The sequence below is a fragment of the Contarinia nasturtii genome, unplaced genomic scaffold, assembly GCF_009176525.2.
Source record: "Contarinia nasturtii isolate CC-2019 unplaced genomic scaffold, AAFC_CNas_1.1 Cnas_scaffold_187, whole genome shotgun sequence".
Classification (NCBI taxonomy): Eukaryota; Metazoa; Arthropoda; class Insecta; order Diptera; family Cecidomyiidae; genus Contarinia; species Contarinia nasturtii.
In genome coordinates this window covers 4,558,955-4,580,924 of record NW_022197544.1, presented here as the reverse complement: position 1 = coordinate 4,580,924, position 21,970 = coordinate 4,558,955, and the positions used below count along the sequence as shown (strand labels likewise).

Below are 21,970 nucleotides of genomic sequence, written 5' to 3'. Positions count from 1 at the left end.
TCAGAAAATAAAACTTCACCAATTAATTCAATTTTCCGTTATGATATGTATCACTGAATTTTTTTTGTTTATTTTCAATATTTTACATAATGTTTCCTCTCGTATTTTGGAATTTAAATATCTAATTAGGGACGTATGTTTTTTATTCATATATAATTCGAATTAAACTTAATCAATTTTTTACGAAAAAATCGGTCGCATAATGAAATATCTTATAATCATTGAGAAGAGATTTTCTTTTTCTTAATACGAAAGAAGAAAAAAACTCAAATTTATTGAGCAGACATAAAAATCGATGCCTAAATACAAACGTATTGTACGTATAAAACAGGAGAAATAAAAGATGTGCGTTACAATAGTTCATTTAATATCAAAAAAAAATTTGTTTTCTTCATTTTCAAAGAGATTTTCTAATTTGCGCGCCACAATTTCATTTTTCAATATATTTGTTTTTAAAATGTGGATAGTATACAAGTGAAGGTATGTCTTCTTGTTTCTTTTTTTATCTGATTCAGTCAATTTATGTTGTGTTCGTTTAATATAAAATAATCACATGCCATTGTTTTTTTTCTTAATTTTTTTCCCAATTCAATCACAGCGAACAGTGGGCGGCTGTTCGGGAAATAACAATTGTCGCTATGCTATATTTTTTTTTTCTTGAACGGGGTAGAAAACAGTAATTCAAATGTTTTGAAACGTCTTTGAATAAATTGGATAATATAATATCAGTGTTTTTTTTTTGGACATGGTTTTCTGTTTGAAAATATCGATAAATTTAAACGAGCAATTTGATTCAATGTAAAAAGTAGAATAGAAAAATGGCATATTTAGGGAGAAAAGCACCCGCTACAAAAAGAACATTGTGTTTTATAAAAATTGTTTAAGCAATCAATGTGTCAATGTGTTATTGATTCTCGATCAATCCTGTTTTATACTTAGTGTGATGGATGAAAATTGATCGATGTGACGCGAATATAGAAGAATTGGATAAAATCTATTTGAATGTCATTGAATTGAATGAAAGATGTTCAATGTGAATCATGTCTGCTATATTATTATAAATTCTAAAAAAAAAAAACAAACAAATTAGCACTCGTATTCTTTGTGAAATATGCCTTGCATTTATTAAGGCACAGTGCAATGCATTGGATACTCAGACTATGTGACTGTTGACAAACATAAAAAAATATGGTATATTGTGAGAATCATTTGTCTATTTTATGGTAAGTGATAGAGTGATACTGAAATATACATAGCAATTTAGACTATCAACTTGTACAACGATATACCATATGATTTTTCGTTTGTTCGTGTCTCTATATTTATAAGCATACTACTCTTGAATCTCCGCCGATAAGGAATCATACCAATGTGCACATTGCATAATTTCTTCTTTTATTTTGAGAGATATTGGCGCATGATGGTTCATTGATTGTGCATTTCGATGAATTTTGAATTGTTGTGTGTGTGTTTTTTTTTCGTTTTTTTTCAAACATCAAAAAAATGTAAGAAACATTCGACATTGTTTAAATATTTTCTCAAAATTATTGTTTATTAATTGCAATTATTGTTTTTTGTTTGTTCTTTGTTTGTCCTACGCCGAATAACGTTCGGTGATTTTTCTTGATTGACTCATTTTCGATTCTTATTTATTAAAACATATATATCTGTCGGTCCAGGTGTCAGTGTATGTATTGTTTATGTGATCGTACAAAAAAAACCATTCGACTTGTTTTTTTCTTCTGCTTTTTTATGTTTCATTCAACAGTTTTCAACAATAATTCACAATTTCGTCGTATTTATGTGATTTCATTTAAATGGTTAAAATAACAATAGCGATCGGAGAAAAAAAATGTCTACTTATTATCTCTATAAATATACACAAAATCGCTTGAAAAAAGAATTTTTCTATATCTACAATAGGCTTAATCGTTCCTCAATTCAATTCGATTGGTTCCATTGGGAGTTGATGTTTTGTTCTATTTTATTTTTCTTTTCATCGTCTGTATGGATATATTGTGACAATTTGAAGATGATATTGCATGTGCGACGCGGCGGTCTAATAAGTTGTCGAAATGTGTTAAGACGTACATTGTATTTTCGTAGGCAAAGAATTCAATATATAGTTCATTGAATAAGTTGACAAAAATAAAAAATAGATTAGTTCTGTTCGTTCGGCCACTTTACATCGAATTCAAACAGAAAACAAACACAAAACATTGGACACATTTTATCTCTCTCTCTCTTTCATCTCTTTCTCGAAAAACTATTCGACAGCAAAGCCACATGTTTCTTCAACAGCTTGTGTTAATTTGTCGTAGAGAAGTTGTTGCGTTTCATATGGCGGTAGATCGATGCGATTGAAACATGTGTGCGCTTTTGGTAAATTTTGCGTTGGAACATCGGCCGTTAAATGAATGGTGAACAAACGTGGACCAACCGCACCAGTTGATCCTTGCAATGCACGAAAACCTTGCAATGGCACACGTGATGACCCCGTTACAAATTGTAACACACGTGCACGCATCTCTGTTGTATACGATTCGACCGTCTGTAATTATACGGATTAAAATTTGAATATATATATTTTTTTAAATCTTACAATATAATCCATATAAATGAAAAACTAGATGCTTACCAGCCAAAACCATTGAACTTGTGGTGTTTCTGGTGTACAATGTTTGAGCCGTGTATTTGCCTTCCAGTCTTGAACATCAATTGCCTGTAGTCCTCCAATAATCAATTCTAATTCACGTTCATCGAATGGCCGCAACAATTGCATTGGTATCAAGTCACAAAAACCTAAACGGGTTCGAAGAAAAAGAGATACATAATGCAAATACGTACTCAATATATATATAAATCTAATGGTTGGTGCGTACCTTTTTGTAGCCATTGAAATTGTTGTTCAATTCCACGCATAAATCGATAATTCACATACAATTTAACGTATTCGCGCTTATTTTCTTCGGTGACGGGTATACTTGCACCACCTGTTTTTAATTCGTGTACAACTAATGCACCAAAGCTATTATTTTCAACACTAAATGTTGAATCAATGATTCCAGTTATTTTATTCTCTCTGTGTAAACCAAAATATGAATCGAATCGATTAAATCGGACGTTAAATATCTATGTTAATTGTAGTATTTTGTTATACTTACAGCATCCATGTGAGACTTCGATGCAATTCCGAATCAACACCTTCGATATCACTCAATGTAATTGGTTTATTGAGAATTTGCTTATAAAACGGCGTTGTAAAACCACCATCTAAACAATGCCCATGAAAAACGGCAATGCCCAGTATACGGCCCACAAAATGAAAGTAGGTTAAATGTTCCGGATTTATACCTGCAATTTACAATGGATTACATTGAATAACCGTCCACATTCAAATCGGATCTTGATGAAAAGCATATAATTGGTACCTGAATCGGGATTAATTTGTAGTGTATAATTGTCTTCTCTACTGTATTGAAAAAGGCCATATTGTGGATTGAGCATTTCACGTGATAGTAGATGCAACCATTCTCTGGCCACACCACCATAATCCAAACCTTCTTCACCGCGAAATTTGACCATTAAACGTTTACGCATGTCTTTCGGTCGCATTTTCATAATCAGTCTATAGCTTTCTTCAAAAACTTCAGCACGTGACACTTCCAAGCGACAGTGACCCGATTGTGGTTGCAAAGCTTGGAGTTCGGATCGTAAATTACGTAATTTCACATCTAAATCACGACGATACTTTGGCAAAAGTTCAGAACTTTCAAGTAAACTCTGTGGTAGATCAGCAGGTACAGGTAATTGTGATGAATTTATTGCTGGAATGCGAGATGCTGAATCATTTGTTGCTGTTGCCGAACCACCACTGCATGTTCGTGTACCACCATTCGATGCACTATTTGTGGATGATTGCTGTTGTGTACTCGATGTACCATTTGACGAACTATTCGATGAATTGTTCGCTTGATTTTGTCGCCGAATCATACTTATTATGTGACCATTTAAACGTGGATCCGTAAATTGTGTCGTTTTATTATTGTGATTCACATAATAAGCTCGACCGGTTTGTGATTTTCGTTGTTCCCATCCGGCTGGCAATGGTCCCAACGATTCTAAAGCTATGTTTTGTGAGTCAAAATCACGCGGTACACGCGGATCATGCCACGTTGATACACCGGACGGTATGTGATGGAAATAGACTTGACCTTGTTGTGTTGTTCGCATTTCTGTTAAATTGAAATTCAATTCGGTGGCTCGTATTATTATTCATTATTTATTATTAGACTGAGCACATTTTTTGTGTTCTTCAGTTCGATTATTTTTGTTAATTGTAAAATTTATTTTGTATACCATATCCATGTGGCAAATTTAATGATGGTCGCGCAAATTGAGCTCCACTTCGAACCAAACTAACGGCAGCCGCATTCGATGTAGATTGCCTCGATGAACGACGATTTGACGATTCATCTGAATGACGTGACGATCTTCGCGGTCGCTGATGAACATCGATTGCTCGCGGTGTTTCGGTTGATTCTGCTACCGATCTTGATGGTGACACTGAAATTCACACAATAATTATAGTTTCAAAGCAATCATTTTTTTTTTCTTCTTAAATGCTTCTTGATTTAAAATAAAATCCGTCAAATTGAAAATACAAAAACAGAAATGCCTTTATATTCACCTGCTAAATAATCGTTTGCAACCGTTTTAACATTGCCATTGACCGTATTTGGGCTTGTTGGTGGGACATTTGTTCCGTTCGTGTTGCTGGAACTGGAGCCAACATTTTGATTGGGTCGAGATTGTTGACTATTGTAACTGTCCAAGGCTAATGCATTGATATCACCAACTAAATTTCCTATTTGTTGCGGATGCAATGAACGTTTGGCCGCTTCATTTGTCGGCGTTTGTGCATACGGACTCGCATGACTTCCGCTCGGTATACTCGTTTCGGCCATTGTATGTGAAGGTGTTATGGAATCAGCTGATAATTGTCGCACACAATTTGGATTTCTATTTTTTTTTTTGGTCGATAAGAAAAAACGGATAAAATCAATGAGAATGAGTTTGGTGTGTACATTGCTCTCTTTATTATTTTTCTTTACTTACCCATTTGATGCTTCATTTGAGCGGCTTTGATTTTCATTTCCTAAACTAACTAAAATCTCTGATGAATGTCGTCTACTTATTAATTGATTATCATCACCGGGTAAATTTGAACCATTTGCCAAATTAAAATTTGGCGTTATTTTCGATGCTGGACTTGTGCTATTCTCAGCTGTTGTTGACGATGCTTCATGTTGAACATGTTCACTGGGTCGTTCTCGTTGCGTAGATACCGGATGCACCTGAAAAGTTGAATGGTTTTAGTTATATAACGAAACAACAAAACAATGTGAATATTATGTTTAACGAATTCTCACCTGTTGTGCATTCGATGCTTGCGTTTGAGGTGCAATTGATTCACGTTCATCGGTTGGTCCTAAAATATCACCGCCTGGTCCAACGATTGCCAATGGGTTACCACTGCTGCCACTTGATCCTAATAATTTACGAATACATTTTTATTGTATAAATTCGCTAAACATCAATTGAGTAAGCGTGAATTCGAAAGCACTCACCATCTCGTGACATTAACGAAACGATAATTTGCCCTTTAACCGGATCAATGTCATCTGCTGATGATTTACTTAAATCGAGATGTTGATCTGCAAAATATAACATCCGATTATTGTCATCATTCTATTTTAATTCTTATCTCCGTCATATAAATATTATCAATGATAATTTATTATCAAAAGAGACAGGCATATACAGATAGAGAGAGAGAAAAAAAAACAAATACTTACATCCGGTGTCTTTTAATCGTTGAATTGTGGCGGCACTAATTCGAACACAACCCAAGAAACCGCCGCCTTGTTTTTTATGAATTTTACGATGATTCCAAACTGAAATTGTGATACCATCGCCGCGACCCAAAAACAAATCGTAATGAGTATTCCATTTTGGACAAAGTGTCGCCTTTGATGGTTCCGTTGTATATACTTGACCCGTACCGTCCACCGATATTTTGACGAATGGATCAGGAAAGCCTGTTTTTTTACCCCGAAAAGAGAAAGAGGAACATTTTTTCATTGAGTAACTTAGATTTAAAATGGCTATGATTTAACGAAAACGACAAATGAACGCAAAATGAAATCATCAAATTGCGTATATTAGTTTGAACGATAGTCAATCCGATTTCATCGAAAATCTTTCGAAACAGATTACAATCTAAAAAGATTGTACGAAATTTAAGTTGTTTTGCTCAATGAAAAGCCACTTAAAATGTGATATCATTGAGGTTTTCCTCATTTTCGATTGACGAAAAAGTAACAGTTTTGTTTTGTAGTTTTTTTTTTCATTATTACTGCTGTTTTGTCTATGCTTTGCATGCTATTACGGTTTGCATTCTCTGCACGGCGATTAAAATGCATATGTTATTATGACATTGTGTTTCTTCTCTCGTAAAGTTTATGTGTATCATTTTTTTTTTTTGTTTCGTTCGAACATTCACTTGGACTAGATAACGAAAATCATTTGCCGGCGTAATAATTAAGTAATCCAAATACATAGCGAAAATGAAAAGCGTGTCGACGTATTGTACTTGTGCGAGGGCATTTCACGTGTGCGCCTATTTCCATCTGTTGTGTGGTTTTCTATTTTGTATTTTTTTTCTCAATTTTTTGCTTCACTTTATGCAGAAAATGTATGTGTATTGTGCTGAAGCGGAAAAAGATGTACCGCGCATGGAAAGAGCCCGAAATCGTAAGTGAGCATGTTTGAAATGGTTTAAACATGCTTTTCACTTGACTGCTCATAATATTTATTTTTCACCTCATATTTACGCTTTACAGTTTATTGTTATTAAATAATACTGTAGCTTTTTTCTGCAAACTTTGTTTTTTCTTTCATTTTCTTTCAAAAATCATCGCATTGCTCGATTCAAGACCATCATTGAATGTTTTTTTGATAGAGAGAAAAAAAATTAAGACCACTAAGCGTTCAATGTATATTATTATCACGAAAACAATAACAACAAACAATACATGACTGGGTGGAATACATTTTCATCTAGGGCAAATGTAAGATTTTTGAGAGAAAATCAAATTAAAGAGTCTTTTACGGTCGATGATCATAAATCATTTCGTCAATTCGACATCAATTTATGAGTCGCTCAATCAATTATCGCCTCTTCGTCTCATTTTCTTGCTTGTTTACTCTTTTACTACCTCATTGTTTTTTATTTGATTCTTCCGGTTGCAACTTTCGTGTATTTTCATGAAATGAATTAAATTATATTTTAAACAACAAAAACGAAACAAAAAAAACGCACACACAAACTTCAAAAACTAAATTGTTAAAGTGTTTAACAATACAATACTTACGAAATAGGTCTCGACGAACTAGATTTCGCGCACACAGAACTGTAATCATTTACCGAGAAATGAATGGGGAAGAAAAAAAGAGTAGAAAGAAAACAAAAACATGAAAATGAAATGTAGTGTCTTTCGTTGGATAACAATAACAAAAATAAATCAATCAATCAATTGGCATTAATTAACAAATTAACACACTTACTTGTAATTCGAATTTTCTGGGTGCCATTTCGCCGTGAATACTCTAACTTGTTCATTGTGTCTTATGTAAATATTATGAATATTTTGGCACAAGCACATTCATATGATGAAAAGTGAGAGTGACGAAATGCAGGGAACATTAGCAGATATTAGCTTGATTATCGATGGTAGTCTTCGGCAGCAGCATATGTATTTCGGTGATTTTGTTACTTTTTTATCTCTATCTCTCTCTTTTTTACGCACAGGTCACTGGGTTCCGTAAATAGTGTTCTTTTATTTGAAGAAAACAAACAAATATGCCGGTGTCATCCTCAAAATCTGAAAATGTAGAAATTTATGAAATTTATAATTTAGATAAATTCAATGTTTAATTTTGAAAATGAAATGAACTTGAAATGTTTTGTGAATCAATTTCGGAACTGTTATAGGCAAGGCGGAGGTGCGGGTCTTGTATTCAGGTGCGGCAATTGAAACATTATATTAGAGCAAGTGCGGCCACTTCTTCGGTGTCAATAACACCTCTGATTTGTTCATTAGAAAACAACTTTGAATCTCAGCCACTTTCACACTAACATCAACTACAAATGACTATTGGCACACATATTCCACATTACTATTTCCGATTTTCGTTGTTGAATTACGCATAATGAAGCGTATTGTTTCTTTTTATCGCGGGTGTAAAACAATATATATGCTATGTGAGTGCAAGGCACAGATTAAATACGATCAAGAATAAATGATTTTCATTTGTAAATATTGTCACGTAACACGTATTAATTATTTAAAAACAAATAATCTATTGAGTTATCACTATTTTGGATATGACGATTGAGAATACAACGAAATGTTACAATACAATCACTGCCTCATTGCATTTGTCAAAATTGTGAATTTCGACGAAGAAATAATCGTTTTCTTTTGTCTGTAATTTTCATTGTAAATCGTGTTGAATGATATCTTGCTTTTTTTTCATCTGTCTCCATATGACACAACAACATGTTCGCAAGCCTAAGGCATAGCTTAGCACACAAAATAATGGTTAATTGTTGACATTCGTTCACTTTAAGTCGTTTTCGTTGGTTGTCGTGTATTTAGCTTTATCATTCCAGTATTGCCGGCATGAATGGCATGACTTTATTATTGACTTCATTTTTTTTTAAATTCTTTCACTGTCTTGCATTCCGTCAGAGAGGGAGACTCTTTGCGGCGTTGATATAACCCTTTGTCTCGTTTTCACTAACTGGATTCTCTATTTACTATTACATTGTTCACAAAATGCAAAAATGCACATTATGTGTATGTGCATCCGATCGAATGCGATTGATGTTGAACATTTTTTTTTTGTTCACATACGCACTTTAGCATGGAGTGAACAACAACAACAGCAACAACGATATCGGCAGCAGTGCGACACAAGACATTCAATTGAACTCGTAGGAATGGCTAAAAAGCGAAAGATATAGAAGCCGAACATGATTTGTATAAAATGCTCGAAAAATGTTCCAGCATGAAATGAACGACCACAGTAATATCAGTATGTACATGTACATTGTACACTCTCATCTATAATTGTCTGCGTTTTCAGGCGATGTATGTACCGAAACATCCGATGTGTCTCTCTGTTTTTTTTTTCTTCATCCTCATAAATTTATATTATATATGATGCATAGTAAGTACGACGTGTGTTATTTTATTTTTTGCGTGTTTTCTTACACAAGTCATTTTAAGCCGTAAAAGACAGTCGCTTGTTTTGCTACCCCAGTATCCCCATTTACAAATGTTTCAATCTTTCGCGCAATCGACCATATAATATTTATTCATAATGCCATTCATTATATTCTAAGTGTCTAATGAAGAGTAACGAATAGATTTTGTTCTTCAATTAGTGGAATACAATTGCAATAGCAAAAGCGAAATAAAAACATATTTACAATCTCTCAGAATCCATTTACATATGCACGAATAACAGCAGGTGTATTTTAGCGATATATAATATGGTACATATAAACTCAACTATTCACGATTCGCGCAAAGGAAAAACCAACAACATTTTGTGGACGACATTATGGTCACTTTAAGGAAATATATATATGATTTTTAGTTCAAATAAAACCATCCCCATCAACAGTAAACATTTAATTTGATATAAAAACCATCAAATCAAATCAAAACATTCCGACACATTTGAAATTTAATTAATCAATTTGATTATTTCTTATGGCAATCACACACACACACACACACACACAATTCAAATGTATGCACATAGATATATTAGATTGGCTCTTGGAAATCAATTGGCTGCAATTAAAATGCAAAATGCAGATGATTGACTCGATTGTGACAAATTGAATGCATTTAAATATATATATAAATCACAGCTGAGAATGAATATTGCAAATCAGGCACTGGCATGCATGCATTTAAATCTATATATTCTTTAATTGAGTTTCGTTTTTGGTGTGTGAATGCATTGAATTGCTGCTCGTTTTTCGTTTTTAATTACAGAAAGACAGACATATTACTTTTTTTCGGTTGAAAAAAGAAACAGCTAGCATGGTTGAATACGAATTTTCTTCTCGGTTTCGGATTGAATGTGAAATATACAGGCCATTTTTCGAGGTTATCTGAATGTATATGTGTAATGAAGCACAAAACCGTGTCGATTCGATTTGATTTTCAACTCTTTTTTTTTTGTTCCGAACATGGATTACGTGTGTGGTCAAAACATATAATTGAATTTATGAAAAACTTTGATTAAAAATCGAATGCACAACAATAACACACATATGTACACGCACACACACACACACACACACACACACACACTTAAAATTCATACGGACATTGAGCTGTTGAGCTATGCCGCAACACCACTGTCAAATTGAAATGTTGCAATGGAAAGTGTCTAAGATTGCGGCCGCATTTTCATTTTCATAGACACCATACACAATACATATTACAAAAAAAAAACTATGTATGAAAAACTTTTGCGTTTTTTCTTCTTCTTCGGTGTGTGTCTTTTTTGTAGATGAAATCTTTGTGATCGCTCTCGTTCGGGAGTTTCCTATTTGCTTGAATTTGGAAGCGGCTTTTGGCTATTTGTATGCCGCCCACATTAAACACAGATATCGCACATGCACTTGCACTTGCACTTATGTAAACGGGAAACGCATTTTGAATGCGAAAGAAGAAGAAGATTGTGAACAACAGTGAACAAGAAGAGCAAAAAATAAGCAACCACAGAACCCGAACTCATTTCGCTGTGTTAGCAATGTAATATGGAGGTATTTAATGCACAGTAGATTTACACTTTTTCAAACACAAATATGATTGCTTCGATCATTCGATCATCTTCGCACAAATTCAATTTATCTTTCACCAATTTTAATTATTATTGTACCACATCTTTTTCACTTTACGCTTGACTTTTTTTTGTCGTTGTTTTGTTATTTGTTTTTACGTATTTTGCACAGCGCCATGAAAGAGATGGATTCAATCGCATCAAAAACTGAATGAAGTTCATCTATACACAAAAAAAAAGATTTTTGTACAGCAAAAGCGAAGAAGAAAAAGGTTGTGTGTTCGTTTTGGGTTGGTTATATTTCGTGTCGATGGGAACGGGATAGAGATGTTAAGAGACTTAGTGGTTTTCTGGTTACTTGTATATTTTCTTTCTCATATTATGTTGTAATTAAGCGGCGGATGAAACGAAACGATACGCAAAAATGTACGAAAAAGAAAAACGAAATAAATAAACATTAATGGACCCAAACCTTCTATGTAAGAGTCCAAGATACACGGAATCACAAAGCACAAGAAATGAATAGCACACAAAAAAAAAAAATTATATTAAAATGAAAACTCACTCGAAGACAACAACACATACGGTTGCAATGAAATGAAATTGGTTTTTTTTTATTATTTTGTACGCTGTCGCTGGTGTATTTTTGTTATATTAAAAATGTATGTATATATAAATGTATATATTGTTTTTGATATTTTGTTCTTCGGTGTTGTGTTTCGTTTTAGCGTGTGTCTATACAATTTTAATTGATATTATATTCAATGCAACCGAGCCATCCACATTCTTTCTCTTCGACGGCTATTGAATACAATCAAAGTCAAGTTGAGTGTTTGTGTCATTGCATGGATGTATGTGCTTGAAATGTATGTGTGTTTGTGTCTGTCTATAGTGCGGCTGTATTGAATTGCACAATTGTAATTGTGAACGATTGAAAGAGATATACGATATGCGATGAGTCGCATGGGCTTTTTGTACAACAAATGAACCTTAATTTAAATGAGTTTCCTTACGCTGATTATACGGGCAAATCATACTAACACATTTACACCACAATATTGTCGGTCTGCCGTCGATTGTGTGTGTCTCTCGTACAATGTATGACTTGAAGTTGATTGTGAATGATGCGTGATGGTGATGATGTGCGACAATGGCGACATTCTGATAATTTTGTGTAAATGTACTTCGACTATTTTCAATTTGATAAATGTCAAAGCGATTTTAATAAACGGCCGCCTATTTATTTCGATTATTCGCATACATTTTCATTTGAAATAATGATGAACTGAATTCAATTAAATGGAATCGGTTTTTATTTTGAATTATTACATGCACGCTAAATACGAGGGCTGCTCCATATATTTCTAGAATTGGCAATATTTAGTGTTGTCCGATACAAACCATGACAATTTTCGTTCATTAAGTTTAACATTTGGTAGCATAAACGATCTCAGAACGTTCTGTCATACACGCGCTATTTGTATTGTTTACAGTGACATCTAAATTGCATCTCAACAAAAAAATGAATTTTACTCGTGAAAATTTTCGTGCGATAATTTACTACGACTTTAGATTGGGTGCATCTCAACAACAGTGTTTTGATCAACTTCATTTGGTCTTTGGCGATGAAGCTCCATGCAAGGCCACTGTATATCACTGGTTTACTGAATTCAATCGTGGTCGTCATTCGCTCAACGACGAATTCCGTGAAGGTCGTCCAAAATCGGTTGTTGTTCCAGAAACTATCGATGCTGTCAGAAACATGATAAAGCAAGATCGTCATGTCACATACCGTGAGATTGAGGCATCCTTGGGCATTAGTATGAGAAGCATAAACACGATTTTGCATGAACATTTGGCCGTAAAAAAGATTTGCTCTCGTTGGATTCCACTTAAATTGACCGATGATCAAAAAATTGCTCGTGTGAATTGGTGTAAAGAAATGCTCAACAAATACAATCGAGGTGCATCAAAAGACATTTATAATATCGTCACATGTGTCGAATCATGGATCTATAGATATGAGCCCGAAAGTAAACAGCAGTCAACAGTATGGGTTTTCCAAAGTGAAGATAACCCAACAAAAGTTGATCGAGCAAGAAGCACTTCGAAGCAAATGGTCGCCTGTTTTTTCGAGAGAAATGGTCATGTGGCAACAGTTCCACTAGAAGATCGTAAGACCGTCAATTCTGATTGGTATACCACCATTTGTTTGCCGGAAGTGATTGGTGAAATAAGAAAAAGCAACCACGATCGCAGAATAATTCTTCATCACGATAATGCAAGCTCTGACACATCTAATCAAACAACTCAATTTTTGACCAGTCAAAACATCGAACTGATGGGTCATCCGCCGTACAGTCCTGATTTGGCACCCAACGATTTCTTTTTGTTCCCAAGCGTGAAGAATAAACTGCGTGGTCAACGATTTTCAACGCCCGAAGAAGCAGTTGATGCGTTCAAAACACATGTTTTGGAGATATCAGTTTCGGAGTGGCATGAATGCTATGACAAATGGTTTCATCGAATGCAAAAGTGTATCGATCATCACGGAGAATATTTTGAAAAACAATAAAGTCATTTTCAATAATAAATGTTTATCTGTGTTTGCTATTCTCAATATATAAGTAATAGCCCACGCAAATGTTTAAATTTTGCCAATTGCAGCAAAACATTTGAAACGGACATTTGAATCGAAAAAAAGAAAACCTTTTCAAAAATGAAAGAGAATAAAAACAGACGATTCATATTACAAATTTGATTTTTATTTATCCCATTAGATTTATGGTTTACAAAACAATTTAAAAAGTGTTTTGTGGTAATAAAGACTGTTGTCATCAAATTTATACTTGCACCACTTAAAAACTATACCATAAATACGTGTGACATTTGGTCCCACCCCCGGAGAGACGAATTTGAACTGACAGAATTTATTGCTAGTACAGTTATATATTATTATTTTTTTTCGTTCACTTTTAAATACAATCAGCATATCATTTACCGTCGTTTAAATACTTTCCAATATTTAACACAAACTCTTTCTCGCACACTCTAAATAGTGCAACGAGCGCACATTTTGAATCAAAGTAAATTGCTATGCCCATTTTTGTATTAAGTCATTAGATTTTTTTTGTTATTTTTTTTTTCATTGAAATCCCATCTCAAGTTTCATGTTTGCAAATTTTAAATCAATTTACATGCGATGACGTGTGTGTGTTTACTCGTATAAAATCCCATTGAAAAAAAGAAGATAGACATCAAAATAAATTGCAGTATTTTTCGACTCATTTTTGATGTACCTACGTCAAATTTTACATAAGAAATTCACAAAAAAATTGAATGAATTTTGTTGTTCATTTTCTGTGGAAAATTACATTACATTTTATGTGAAACATTGGACGTATATCAATAACGAGAAAAATGATATTGAATTGAATTGAGATACAGTGAAAAATTGCAAAAAATATGACAATTTTTTTTTGGATGTCGATTTTGGTGTGTTATGTTTTTGGTAAACAAACAGAATGTTTCTTAAATATATATATTAGCCTGTTTGCACATTTGCGCATAGATGATGTTATGTAAATCTACAATCTCATTTAGATTAATGTTCGAAATGGAGTTTGAATTTTCGTTTGTAAAATTCTCGCTTTTTTTATCTCAATCTTGCTTGCTCTGGAAACTGAAGGGAATTTTTTTTTTGTGACACCCACACAAAACAAAAAGAAAATCGTAGAAAATTTCATGAAATTTTGTTTGTTTAGAGGACAAAAGGAATGATTGCCTTTCTTTGTTTTGGATAGTTTTTGAATTCGTTTTTGTAGTTTCGATGTTTGCCAAGTGCCCATATGGCCATTTGATAGAAACCGGCAAATGCAAAGAGGAATGCTGGTATACAATTGGTCAAAATTGAGAAGCAAATCCATGAACCAACTTCGTATGTGTAATTTGGACAGGATACATAACTGAAATTGAAGGAGAAAAAGTCACATCATTTAGATAAAAACATAGTGAACGTTAATTGCTTTTGGATAAAACATACTTGAACAAATTGGTTAGTGGATTCCAGTCGGGAACGGGAATTTTACGTACTCGTGTACCAGGCGGTCGTAAATTACGCAGAGCAATGTGCGTAGCCAAATTGCCCAATTCACATAGCTTCAAAATGGAACAAAAATAATTCAATGTCAGACACATTAGAAATGAATTCGCATTAAATGATTACAAAATATGTGACAATTACCGCAAATCCACCTAATCCAATGTATGTTTGTAGCGTTGATGGTGGCGTGTACAATGGATGACACACATGATAAGCAACATAAGCAGTAAAACCCCAGTAGTAAGTGCAATTCTTGAAAAGATTCGACAATGGCATTGTGGCATGTGAAAAACGGTGCACAAATATTGTTTCATACAATCTTTTCACATAATGAATTGCATAGCAAGCGGCTGCAATACTATTATTATTAATTTTGAAAAAAAAAAGTAAAGAAAGAAGAAGAAGAAGAGAAAAAAAGGTTAAGTCGTATTAAAGTTCAAAATAACTAGATATAAAAAGTGCATGAATTAAAATCGAAAAAAAAAGTGTAAATTAACATTAACATACTGTTGTGTTGTTGTATATGTAGCTTCCGAAACATTTCCGAAAAAGATCCATGGTCGTTGATAAACAAACAGATAAACAGCCAATGGTCCAGCATATTCGCACAAAAATACGGTGCTCCAACCGATTTGTGGTCCCAAATCTTTCACATACAATTTACTGCCCGATCGTAAATTGAGCGATTGTAGTGTTTCATTGTCTTTAAGCGTTTTACCACGCGCTTCCAATCGAATTGCTTGCCGTTCAGCGTATAAATTAGGTGCTAATTTATGCACATGCACCTTGACATCAGCCACCGTAGCCGTTCCTGGTAAATTCAATTTACCGGCTGACTTAGAATTATGCGCATACAAAATTTCAATCTACAAAAAAGCACAAAATGACAATTAAAAAAAATTGATTAGGCATAAAATATAAAATACGCGCAAAAAAAACTCGGCAAATGAATTTTCCCGATGAGTTTCATTCAACACAAAAAAAAATCTCTCTTTCACTCTCGGTATTAGATCGATTTAAAAAGAAGAAGAAAAACAGGTTTTTTATTGATCACCATGGAATTCGTAACACTAAAATATACAAAATTTATTACACAAATTCAATGTACGACACAATTTACTTACATCCATATCGACGATGAATCCAATCACGACTGCCAATGCTCGGTGTCCAAGTCACTTTGATTGCCGTAAGCTTCTTCTTGCTTTCTCTTTACTTTTACACCCATATTATAAGCACATTCCAAGTGGTTTTTCTCTCTCCTCTGTTGTTGTAGCTGCTTTTGTTGCTATTGGAGTATATGACATGTGTATGTATGTGAGAATCTTCACATTTGGAATAAATTCAATGTCAAACGAACATCGTGGTATGTTATTATATACAAGTAATACACCAGATGGCAGTAAAATCACACGAATCACCTAATCTACTATCAATTTTGACATTTCAATCATTTAGACAACAACAAGTCTCTAGATCAGCCGAACAAAGTCTATTTACAAGTTCAATCGACATTTTTGCGATTCGATTCGTTTTGAGATTTTTCCTTTTTAATTTTTTCGGTTTTTGTTTCAGTTTTTTAATCGATTAAACTTTTTTTTAATTGCCGTAAACAGTGTTTTAGCAATAAAAATTATACTCAATCGAATCTATATCGAATATTTTCCAATTTTCCGCTAGTTTCAAAGTATTAAAACGAATTTACAAAAGAAAATTTCGACTACTTTTTGTGCGAGTGCGAATAATCCTAATTAATTATTATCAATGTTTCGATTGATCAATCGATCGAGTGGTATGTAGATTTTTTTCATCACCTGTCTTACAAAATCAAGATTGTACTTTGATCTTTGACCCAGTTCTTCCGTTGATACCGTAAATAAATAACAATGTTGTCAAAATATATTCGTTCTGCTCCGATTTGACGTCACTTGTTTTATTTTTCTAACTAAGAAAAACAAATTTTAAATAAAGACACAACAAACAAAAGCGATCAACCGACTCACTTCTGATTGAATATCTCTTTCACTTTTTGTATCAACGGATTTTTTTTTTGCAATATCGATTTCAAATGATATTTTTATTTAACTAAATTTTTTGAATATATTTTTTCCCGACTCGTCTTTACTTCATCCAAATGACTGCTTTTAATAACATTATAATCTTCATTTGATTTTCCCGTTTCGTCGAACAGTGTCGATCGTGCGGCAAACTCATCAACATATCTCGAAATGCTTATATTCAAGTGAAGCGGCAAAATATCCGAAAATCACCACTCATTACACAATTCATCCGCGTGATAAAGATCCGCGTTGGAAAGATGTGCCAATGGAACGTGATGCTGATGAAGTTGACATTGTGATTGTCGGTGGTGGACCGGCTGGATTGTCGGCTGCAATTCGTGCCAAACAACTTGCGGCTGAAAATGAGAAAGAGATTCGTGTGTGTGTCGTTGAGAAAGCCGCTGAAGTCGGTGGTCACATTTTATCCGGTGCCGTTTTAGATCCAATCAGTTTAAATGAATTGTTACCAAATTGGAAAGAAATGGATCATCCACTAAAAACTCCCGTATCACATGATGTATTCTCATTTTTAACGGAAACAAGTCGTGTGAATATACCAATATTTCCCGGTTGGCCAATGGACAATCGTGGCAATTACATTGTTCGTTTGGGTCATGTTGTGCGATGGTTGGGTGAAGTAGCCGAATCATTAGGAGTGGAAATCTATCCAGGTTGTGCAGCTGCCGAAGTTTTATTCCATGAAGATGGCAGTGTAAAAGGTATTGCAACAAATGACATGGGAATTGGAAAAGATGGTGCACCAAAAGATACATTTGCGCGTGGCATGGAAATTCATGGTAAAACAACAATTTTCGCTGAAGGATGTCGTGGCCATTTAACGAAACAAATTCTCAACCGATTTAATTTAACCGAAAATAGTGCACCACAAACATATGGCATTGGTTTGAAAGAAGTATGGGAAATTTCGCCGGAAAATCATAAACCGGGATTAGTTGAACATTCAATTGGTTGGCCATTGGATAAAAATACATATGGTGGTTCATTTTTGTATCATTTAAATGAGGACACACCATTGATTGCCATTGGTTTTGTTATCGGTTTGGATTATTCAAATCCTTGGCTTAGTCCGTATCAAGAATTTCAAAAATTCAAAACACATCCATCGCTTCGCAAGACATTGGAAGGTGGAACTCGTATTGCATACGGTGCTAGAGCGATTAATGAAGGTGGTTTTCAATGTTTACCGAAATTAACGTTCCCCGGTGGTTGCTTGACAGGTTTGTGCTAAGCAAAATTCGATATTCAATTTCCGACTTGGCTTTGAAATCGATCTTTTGAATTTAGGATGTTCGGCTGGATTTTTGAATGTACCGCGCATCAAGGGGTCACACTACGCCATGAAAAGTGGGATGTTGGCAGCTGAAAGTATTTTAGATGAAATTTGGTCAGAAACGCCACAACAAACAATTGGAATTGAACCAAAGAGCTATTCAGACAAGTAAATATCTTAAATGCCATTTCGACCTAAAACTTTTTTTCCATTTTCATTCTTTTAAAATGGTGTCCATTTGAATTTAACTTTCTAGAATAAAATCGTCGTTTATTTGGAAGGATCTCAAGCGAGTGCGAAATGTACGACCATCATTCCACACAAATCTTGGTCTCTATGGTGGTTTAGTGGCATCTGGTTTCACAATATTTATGGGTGGACGTGAACCATGGACACTTTCACATGGCGCACCAGATCATGCACGTTTGAAACCAATTAATGAATGCAAACCCATTGAGTATCCAAAACCGGACAATAAAATTACATTCGATTTGCTGTCATCGGTTGCGCTGACTGGAACAAATCATGAAGGTATTGCATTAACAACAGAATTTGGAATGCTTTTGGGCAATTGATCATTTTCCTGACTTTTTCGATACAATTTAGGCGATCAACCAGCACATTTAACATTAAAAGATGACAAAATCCCGGTGGATGTAAATTTGGCTGTGTACGGAGGTCCTGAAGCTCGATTCTGTCCAGCTGGCGTTTATGAATTTGTACCAAATGAAGAAGGTGGAAACACAAAACTACAGATTAATGCACAGAATTGTATTCATTGCAAAACATGCGATATCAAGGACGTATCACAGAATATTAATTGGGTGGTGCCAGAAGGAGGCGGTGGTCCCGCATACAATGGAATGTGAATCAACATTTTGGATAGACACACAAAATCCTTATTTGTTCATGTTAAATTTTTTTTAATTATTTGCGCTATTTGGCGCTCGATACATTGAATGCGAATTTAGTTAATTTTTCTAATAAAAGTCGAAATACAATTAACGATCGCCAAATTCGGCATTTCGACTTTTTTTGTTATTCAAGTGAATTCTACTAACTATCGCTACATTCACACTTCAAATTAAAAAAAAACGAATGAAATTATAAAGTTCGAAATTTAATCACTCTCGTGAAATTTGGAATAAAATCAGCGAAATGAGCGAGAACAATATAATATTTTTTTTTATCAAGTTTTTTCTATGACTTTCTTGATCGTCGCATGATTTTCATACCGAATTCAATTTATTTTGGCATGAATTACTTAAATCTACGGTAAGAAAAGAGATGAAGAAGTAAAATCAATATCATTTCACTATATCTAAAATCTAAATTGTTTGAATTTACAATATTATATGGCTCCTCTTCTTCTCTTAACTTAACTCTCATCTATCGAAGCGTTCAAAAGCTTGCCACACATTCATTTATGAAAATGTTCGTGAATACGCAGTTAAATTGTATCATTCTATTGTAGACTCTTGGTTTTCATTTTGTTTTGAAGATTTCTGTGAAGTTTTTGGCCGGTTTACATTGACTTTCGAGAAATTTCTATAGTTTGGAGAGTGAGCGCGATTTAAAGACCCTTTGCTTGGATCAATAGTAAAACAAATCATTTCATCGAAGGTCTAAAAATGTAAAAAAAAAAAAATTAAATACATTTGAAATGAAAAGAATTCCTTGATATTAAATTTACTTGTTTCCATTTATGATGTGGAATTGTATCTAATAATTTGATAAAATTTTCTTTGTCTTCTGTCGTTGGATACTTATTCAAACTTTGGTTAATTCTTTCAACCTGAAAATGAATTACAAAGAAGTAGACAAATAATTTACATCAACCAAAGTGAAGGGTTACTCACCACGTTAGTGTATATGTTAGCTTCCGGAAAATCTTTCTTATTTTGTTGAATGCATTGGATTGCCTCTGCAAAATAGCCGCAATCGGCTAATGCAATTAGCCGAATAAACACTGTTATTATTGTGTTTCCTTGTAATTTTTTGCTGGATTCCAAAATATCCAAGGCAGTTTTTGGATGACCCAAATTTATTGCCAACATACTGAGGAAGTTTGCACTTTGATGTAGTTGAATCTCTTTAGGCAATTTTTTCCATAAATCAAGACCATATTTTAAGTGTGCTTCTGTGTTCTGTCATTAATAAAATTGTATTTTTTTTTCTCTTTTCTCGTTATTTATCTGTCTATGAGATCTTACCAGCTTATAACAAGCAGCAAATGCAAGACAATTCAATTGAGCGGATAGTCCTTTGTGCTTTTTTTCTTGTTCTTCATTGTCCATTTTTATAATGTGTAACATATCCTCGTACATTTTGTGATTGAATAAAAGGTCCAATAGAACCAATTTCGACTGTATCTCATTAAACATCATTGGGATGTGTTCATCGTTGAAGATCTGCAAAGAAATTTATTCAAATTAATTTAATTATCAAATGGAAAATAAAATATTTACCTTCAACGCTTGGTCCGGCAAATCAAGGTAATGAAGCATCCGCATTACCAATGTTCCATACTTGAAGGCTTTTCTTTCCGCTGGATCGTCATATATTAAACGTAAGCTCGTTTGTACTTTGGAAAATTTTTCTACACATTCTTCTTTGTTTAGCACATGAAACCAGTACTTTATAAATGCCGCCAATTTTCCCGTCTCCGATTTTAATTCCACTTTCTTTGGATCAAATGGTAATTGAACCGATCGTCGCATTTCATAATCTTTGATTCCTAAGAAATGTTTTGAGAACAACGTTCTTGTACATCCAATCATCCCTACAATTAAAGGTTAATGAATTATCTAGTTTTTTTTTCGTCTATTTGTATGACTTACATAGATTTCGCACTGGCCGGTGCGTAATTAATTTTGAATACAAATTATTCATTATAAAAATTTATTTTATATAACAAATTATATTACACTTTTTGTTTTTCATTCACTCCTGAACTAACCAGATTTTTTTTGACATTTGGCAGTATTTTTTGACATTAACATGTGACGTTTCAATGAAACGGTTGCATAGGTGGCTAACCAAACCTCATTGATCAATATGAATATCAAAGCGGTTCGCTTAGCGACGTTACGCATTCTTTGTGATAGCGAACCAAATGTTTTCGGTACAAAAAATTGATATACCTGCGAGGGCTATGCCTTATTTTGAAATCCCTGCTGTTAATAACGATCTTAGTAAAACATTTTTAAAAAGTTCCTTTTTAAATTTCAATTCAAAATCTTTTTGGAGCATTTGATTTGATTTAACTGATGACAAATGAAACAAAATTGTAAATTCTAATAAAATGTCGACGTTTACCAACTAGGGTCTCATGTTCGTCTCTTCACATATTTCAATCTAATGTTGAAATTGTATGCCCAATAAATGAATTGGCAATATCCAAAAATGAAAGCACAGTACAGTACATACCGAAAAAGAATTGAATAAATATTTTACATTTGCTTAAAGTCATTTTCAGAATATTTTTATTGATGGTAACAATGAATTTCAATGGTCCCAATAAGATAAGACTTATTGTCATTTCATTGAGGCTTTCATTTATTTGCCTTACCCGCTGGAATTTTG

At 33.8% G+C, this 21,970-nt stretch overlaps 4 protein-coding genes across 7 annotated transcripts; 1 reads left to right on the top strand and 3 right to left on the bottom strand.

Moving 5' to 3' along the window:
• Window positions 1-1,061: 1,061 nt before the first annotated feature.
• On the bottom strand, window positions 1,062-11,771 carry LOC116351631 (E3 ubiquitin-protein ligase SMURF1). 3 transcript variants are annotated; one of them, XM_031783776.1, is made up of 14 exons: window positions 11,498-11,771; window positions 7,630-7,946; window positions 7,437-7,475; window positions 5,859-6,101; window positions 5,631-5,717; window positions 5,433-5,551; window positions 5,119-5,357; window positions 4,691-5,022; window positions 4,360-4,566; window positions 3,432-4,235; window positions 3,165-3,354; window positions 2,883-3,082; window positions 2,639-2,802; window positions 1,062-2,551 (listed from the first exon to the last, which is right to left on the bottom strand). In XM_031783776.1, exons 2-14 carry the CDS (start codon window positions 7,682-7,684, stop codon window positions 2,267-2,269), a joined length of 2,964 nt encoding a protein of 987 aa, XP_031639636.1. In that variant the 5' UTR covers window positions 7,685-7,946; window positions 11,498-11,771; the 3' UTR covers window positions 1,062-2,266. The 3 variants fall into 3 exon arrangements, with proteins under 3 accessions (XP_031639636.1, XP_031639629.1, XP_031639643.1); XM_031783769.1 differs by having other exon boundaries at window positions 11,405-11,515; XM_031783783.1 differs by lacking the exon at window positions 11,498-11,771 and adding an exon at window positions 11,291-11,387.
• Window positions 11,772-13,865: 2,094 nt separating this feature from the next.
• Window positions 13,866-16,378, bottom strand: LOC116351695 (probable very-long-chain enoyl-CoA reductase art-1). The gene is made up of 5 exons (XM_031783833.1): window positions 16,159-16,378; window positions 15,542-15,900; window positions 15,176-15,392; window positions 14,975-15,090; window positions 13,866-14,897 (listed from the first exon to the last, which is right to left on the bottom strand). Exons 1-5 carry the CDS (start codon window positions 16,162-16,164, stop codon window positions 14,693-14,695), a joined length of 903 nt encoding a protein of 300 aa, XP_031639693.1. The 5' UTR covers window positions 16,165-16,378; the 3' UTR covers window positions 13,866-14,692.
• A 144-nt stretch (window positions 16,379-16,522) lies between these two features.
• Window positions 16,523-19,559, top strand: LOC116351664 (electron transfer flavoprotein-ubiquinone oxidoreductase, mitochondrial). Its single transcript, XM_031783802.1, has 5 exons — window positions 16,523-16,826; window positions 17,226-18,332; window positions 18,400-18,553; window positions 18,642-18,916; window positions 18,992-19,559. The coding sequence occupies exons 1-5, from the start codon at window positions 16,799-16,801 to the stop codon at window positions 19,252-19,254; spliced, it is 1,827 nt and encodes a 608-aa protein (XP_031639662.1). The 5' UTR covers window positions 16,523-16,798; the 3' UTR covers window positions 19,255-19,559.
• LOC116351685 (pentatricopeptide repeat-containing protein 2, mitochondrial-like) lies at window positions 19,387-21,348 on the bottom strand. Of its 2 annotated transcripts, XR_004202187.1 has the most exons (7): window positions 21,226-21,348; window positions 20,854-21,167; window positions 20,599-20,796; window positions 20,245-20,532; window positions 20,079-20,180; window positions 19,733-20,010; window positions 19,387-19,655 (listed from the first exon to the last, which is right to left on the bottom strand). XR_004202187.1 is itself a non-coding variant. In XM_031783821.1 (6 exons), exons 1-6 carry the CDS (start codon window positions 21,275-21,277, stop codon window positions 19,846-19,848), a joined length of 1,119 nt encoding a protein of 372 aa, XP_031639681.1. In that variant the 5' UTR covers window positions 21,278-21,348; the 3' UTR covers window positions 19,387-19,845. The 2 variants fall into 2 exon arrangements, 1 of the variants encoding a protein (XP_031639681.1); XM_031783821.1 differs by having other exon boundaries at window positions 19,387-20,010.
• Window positions 21,349-21,970: the final 622 nt, after the last annotated feature.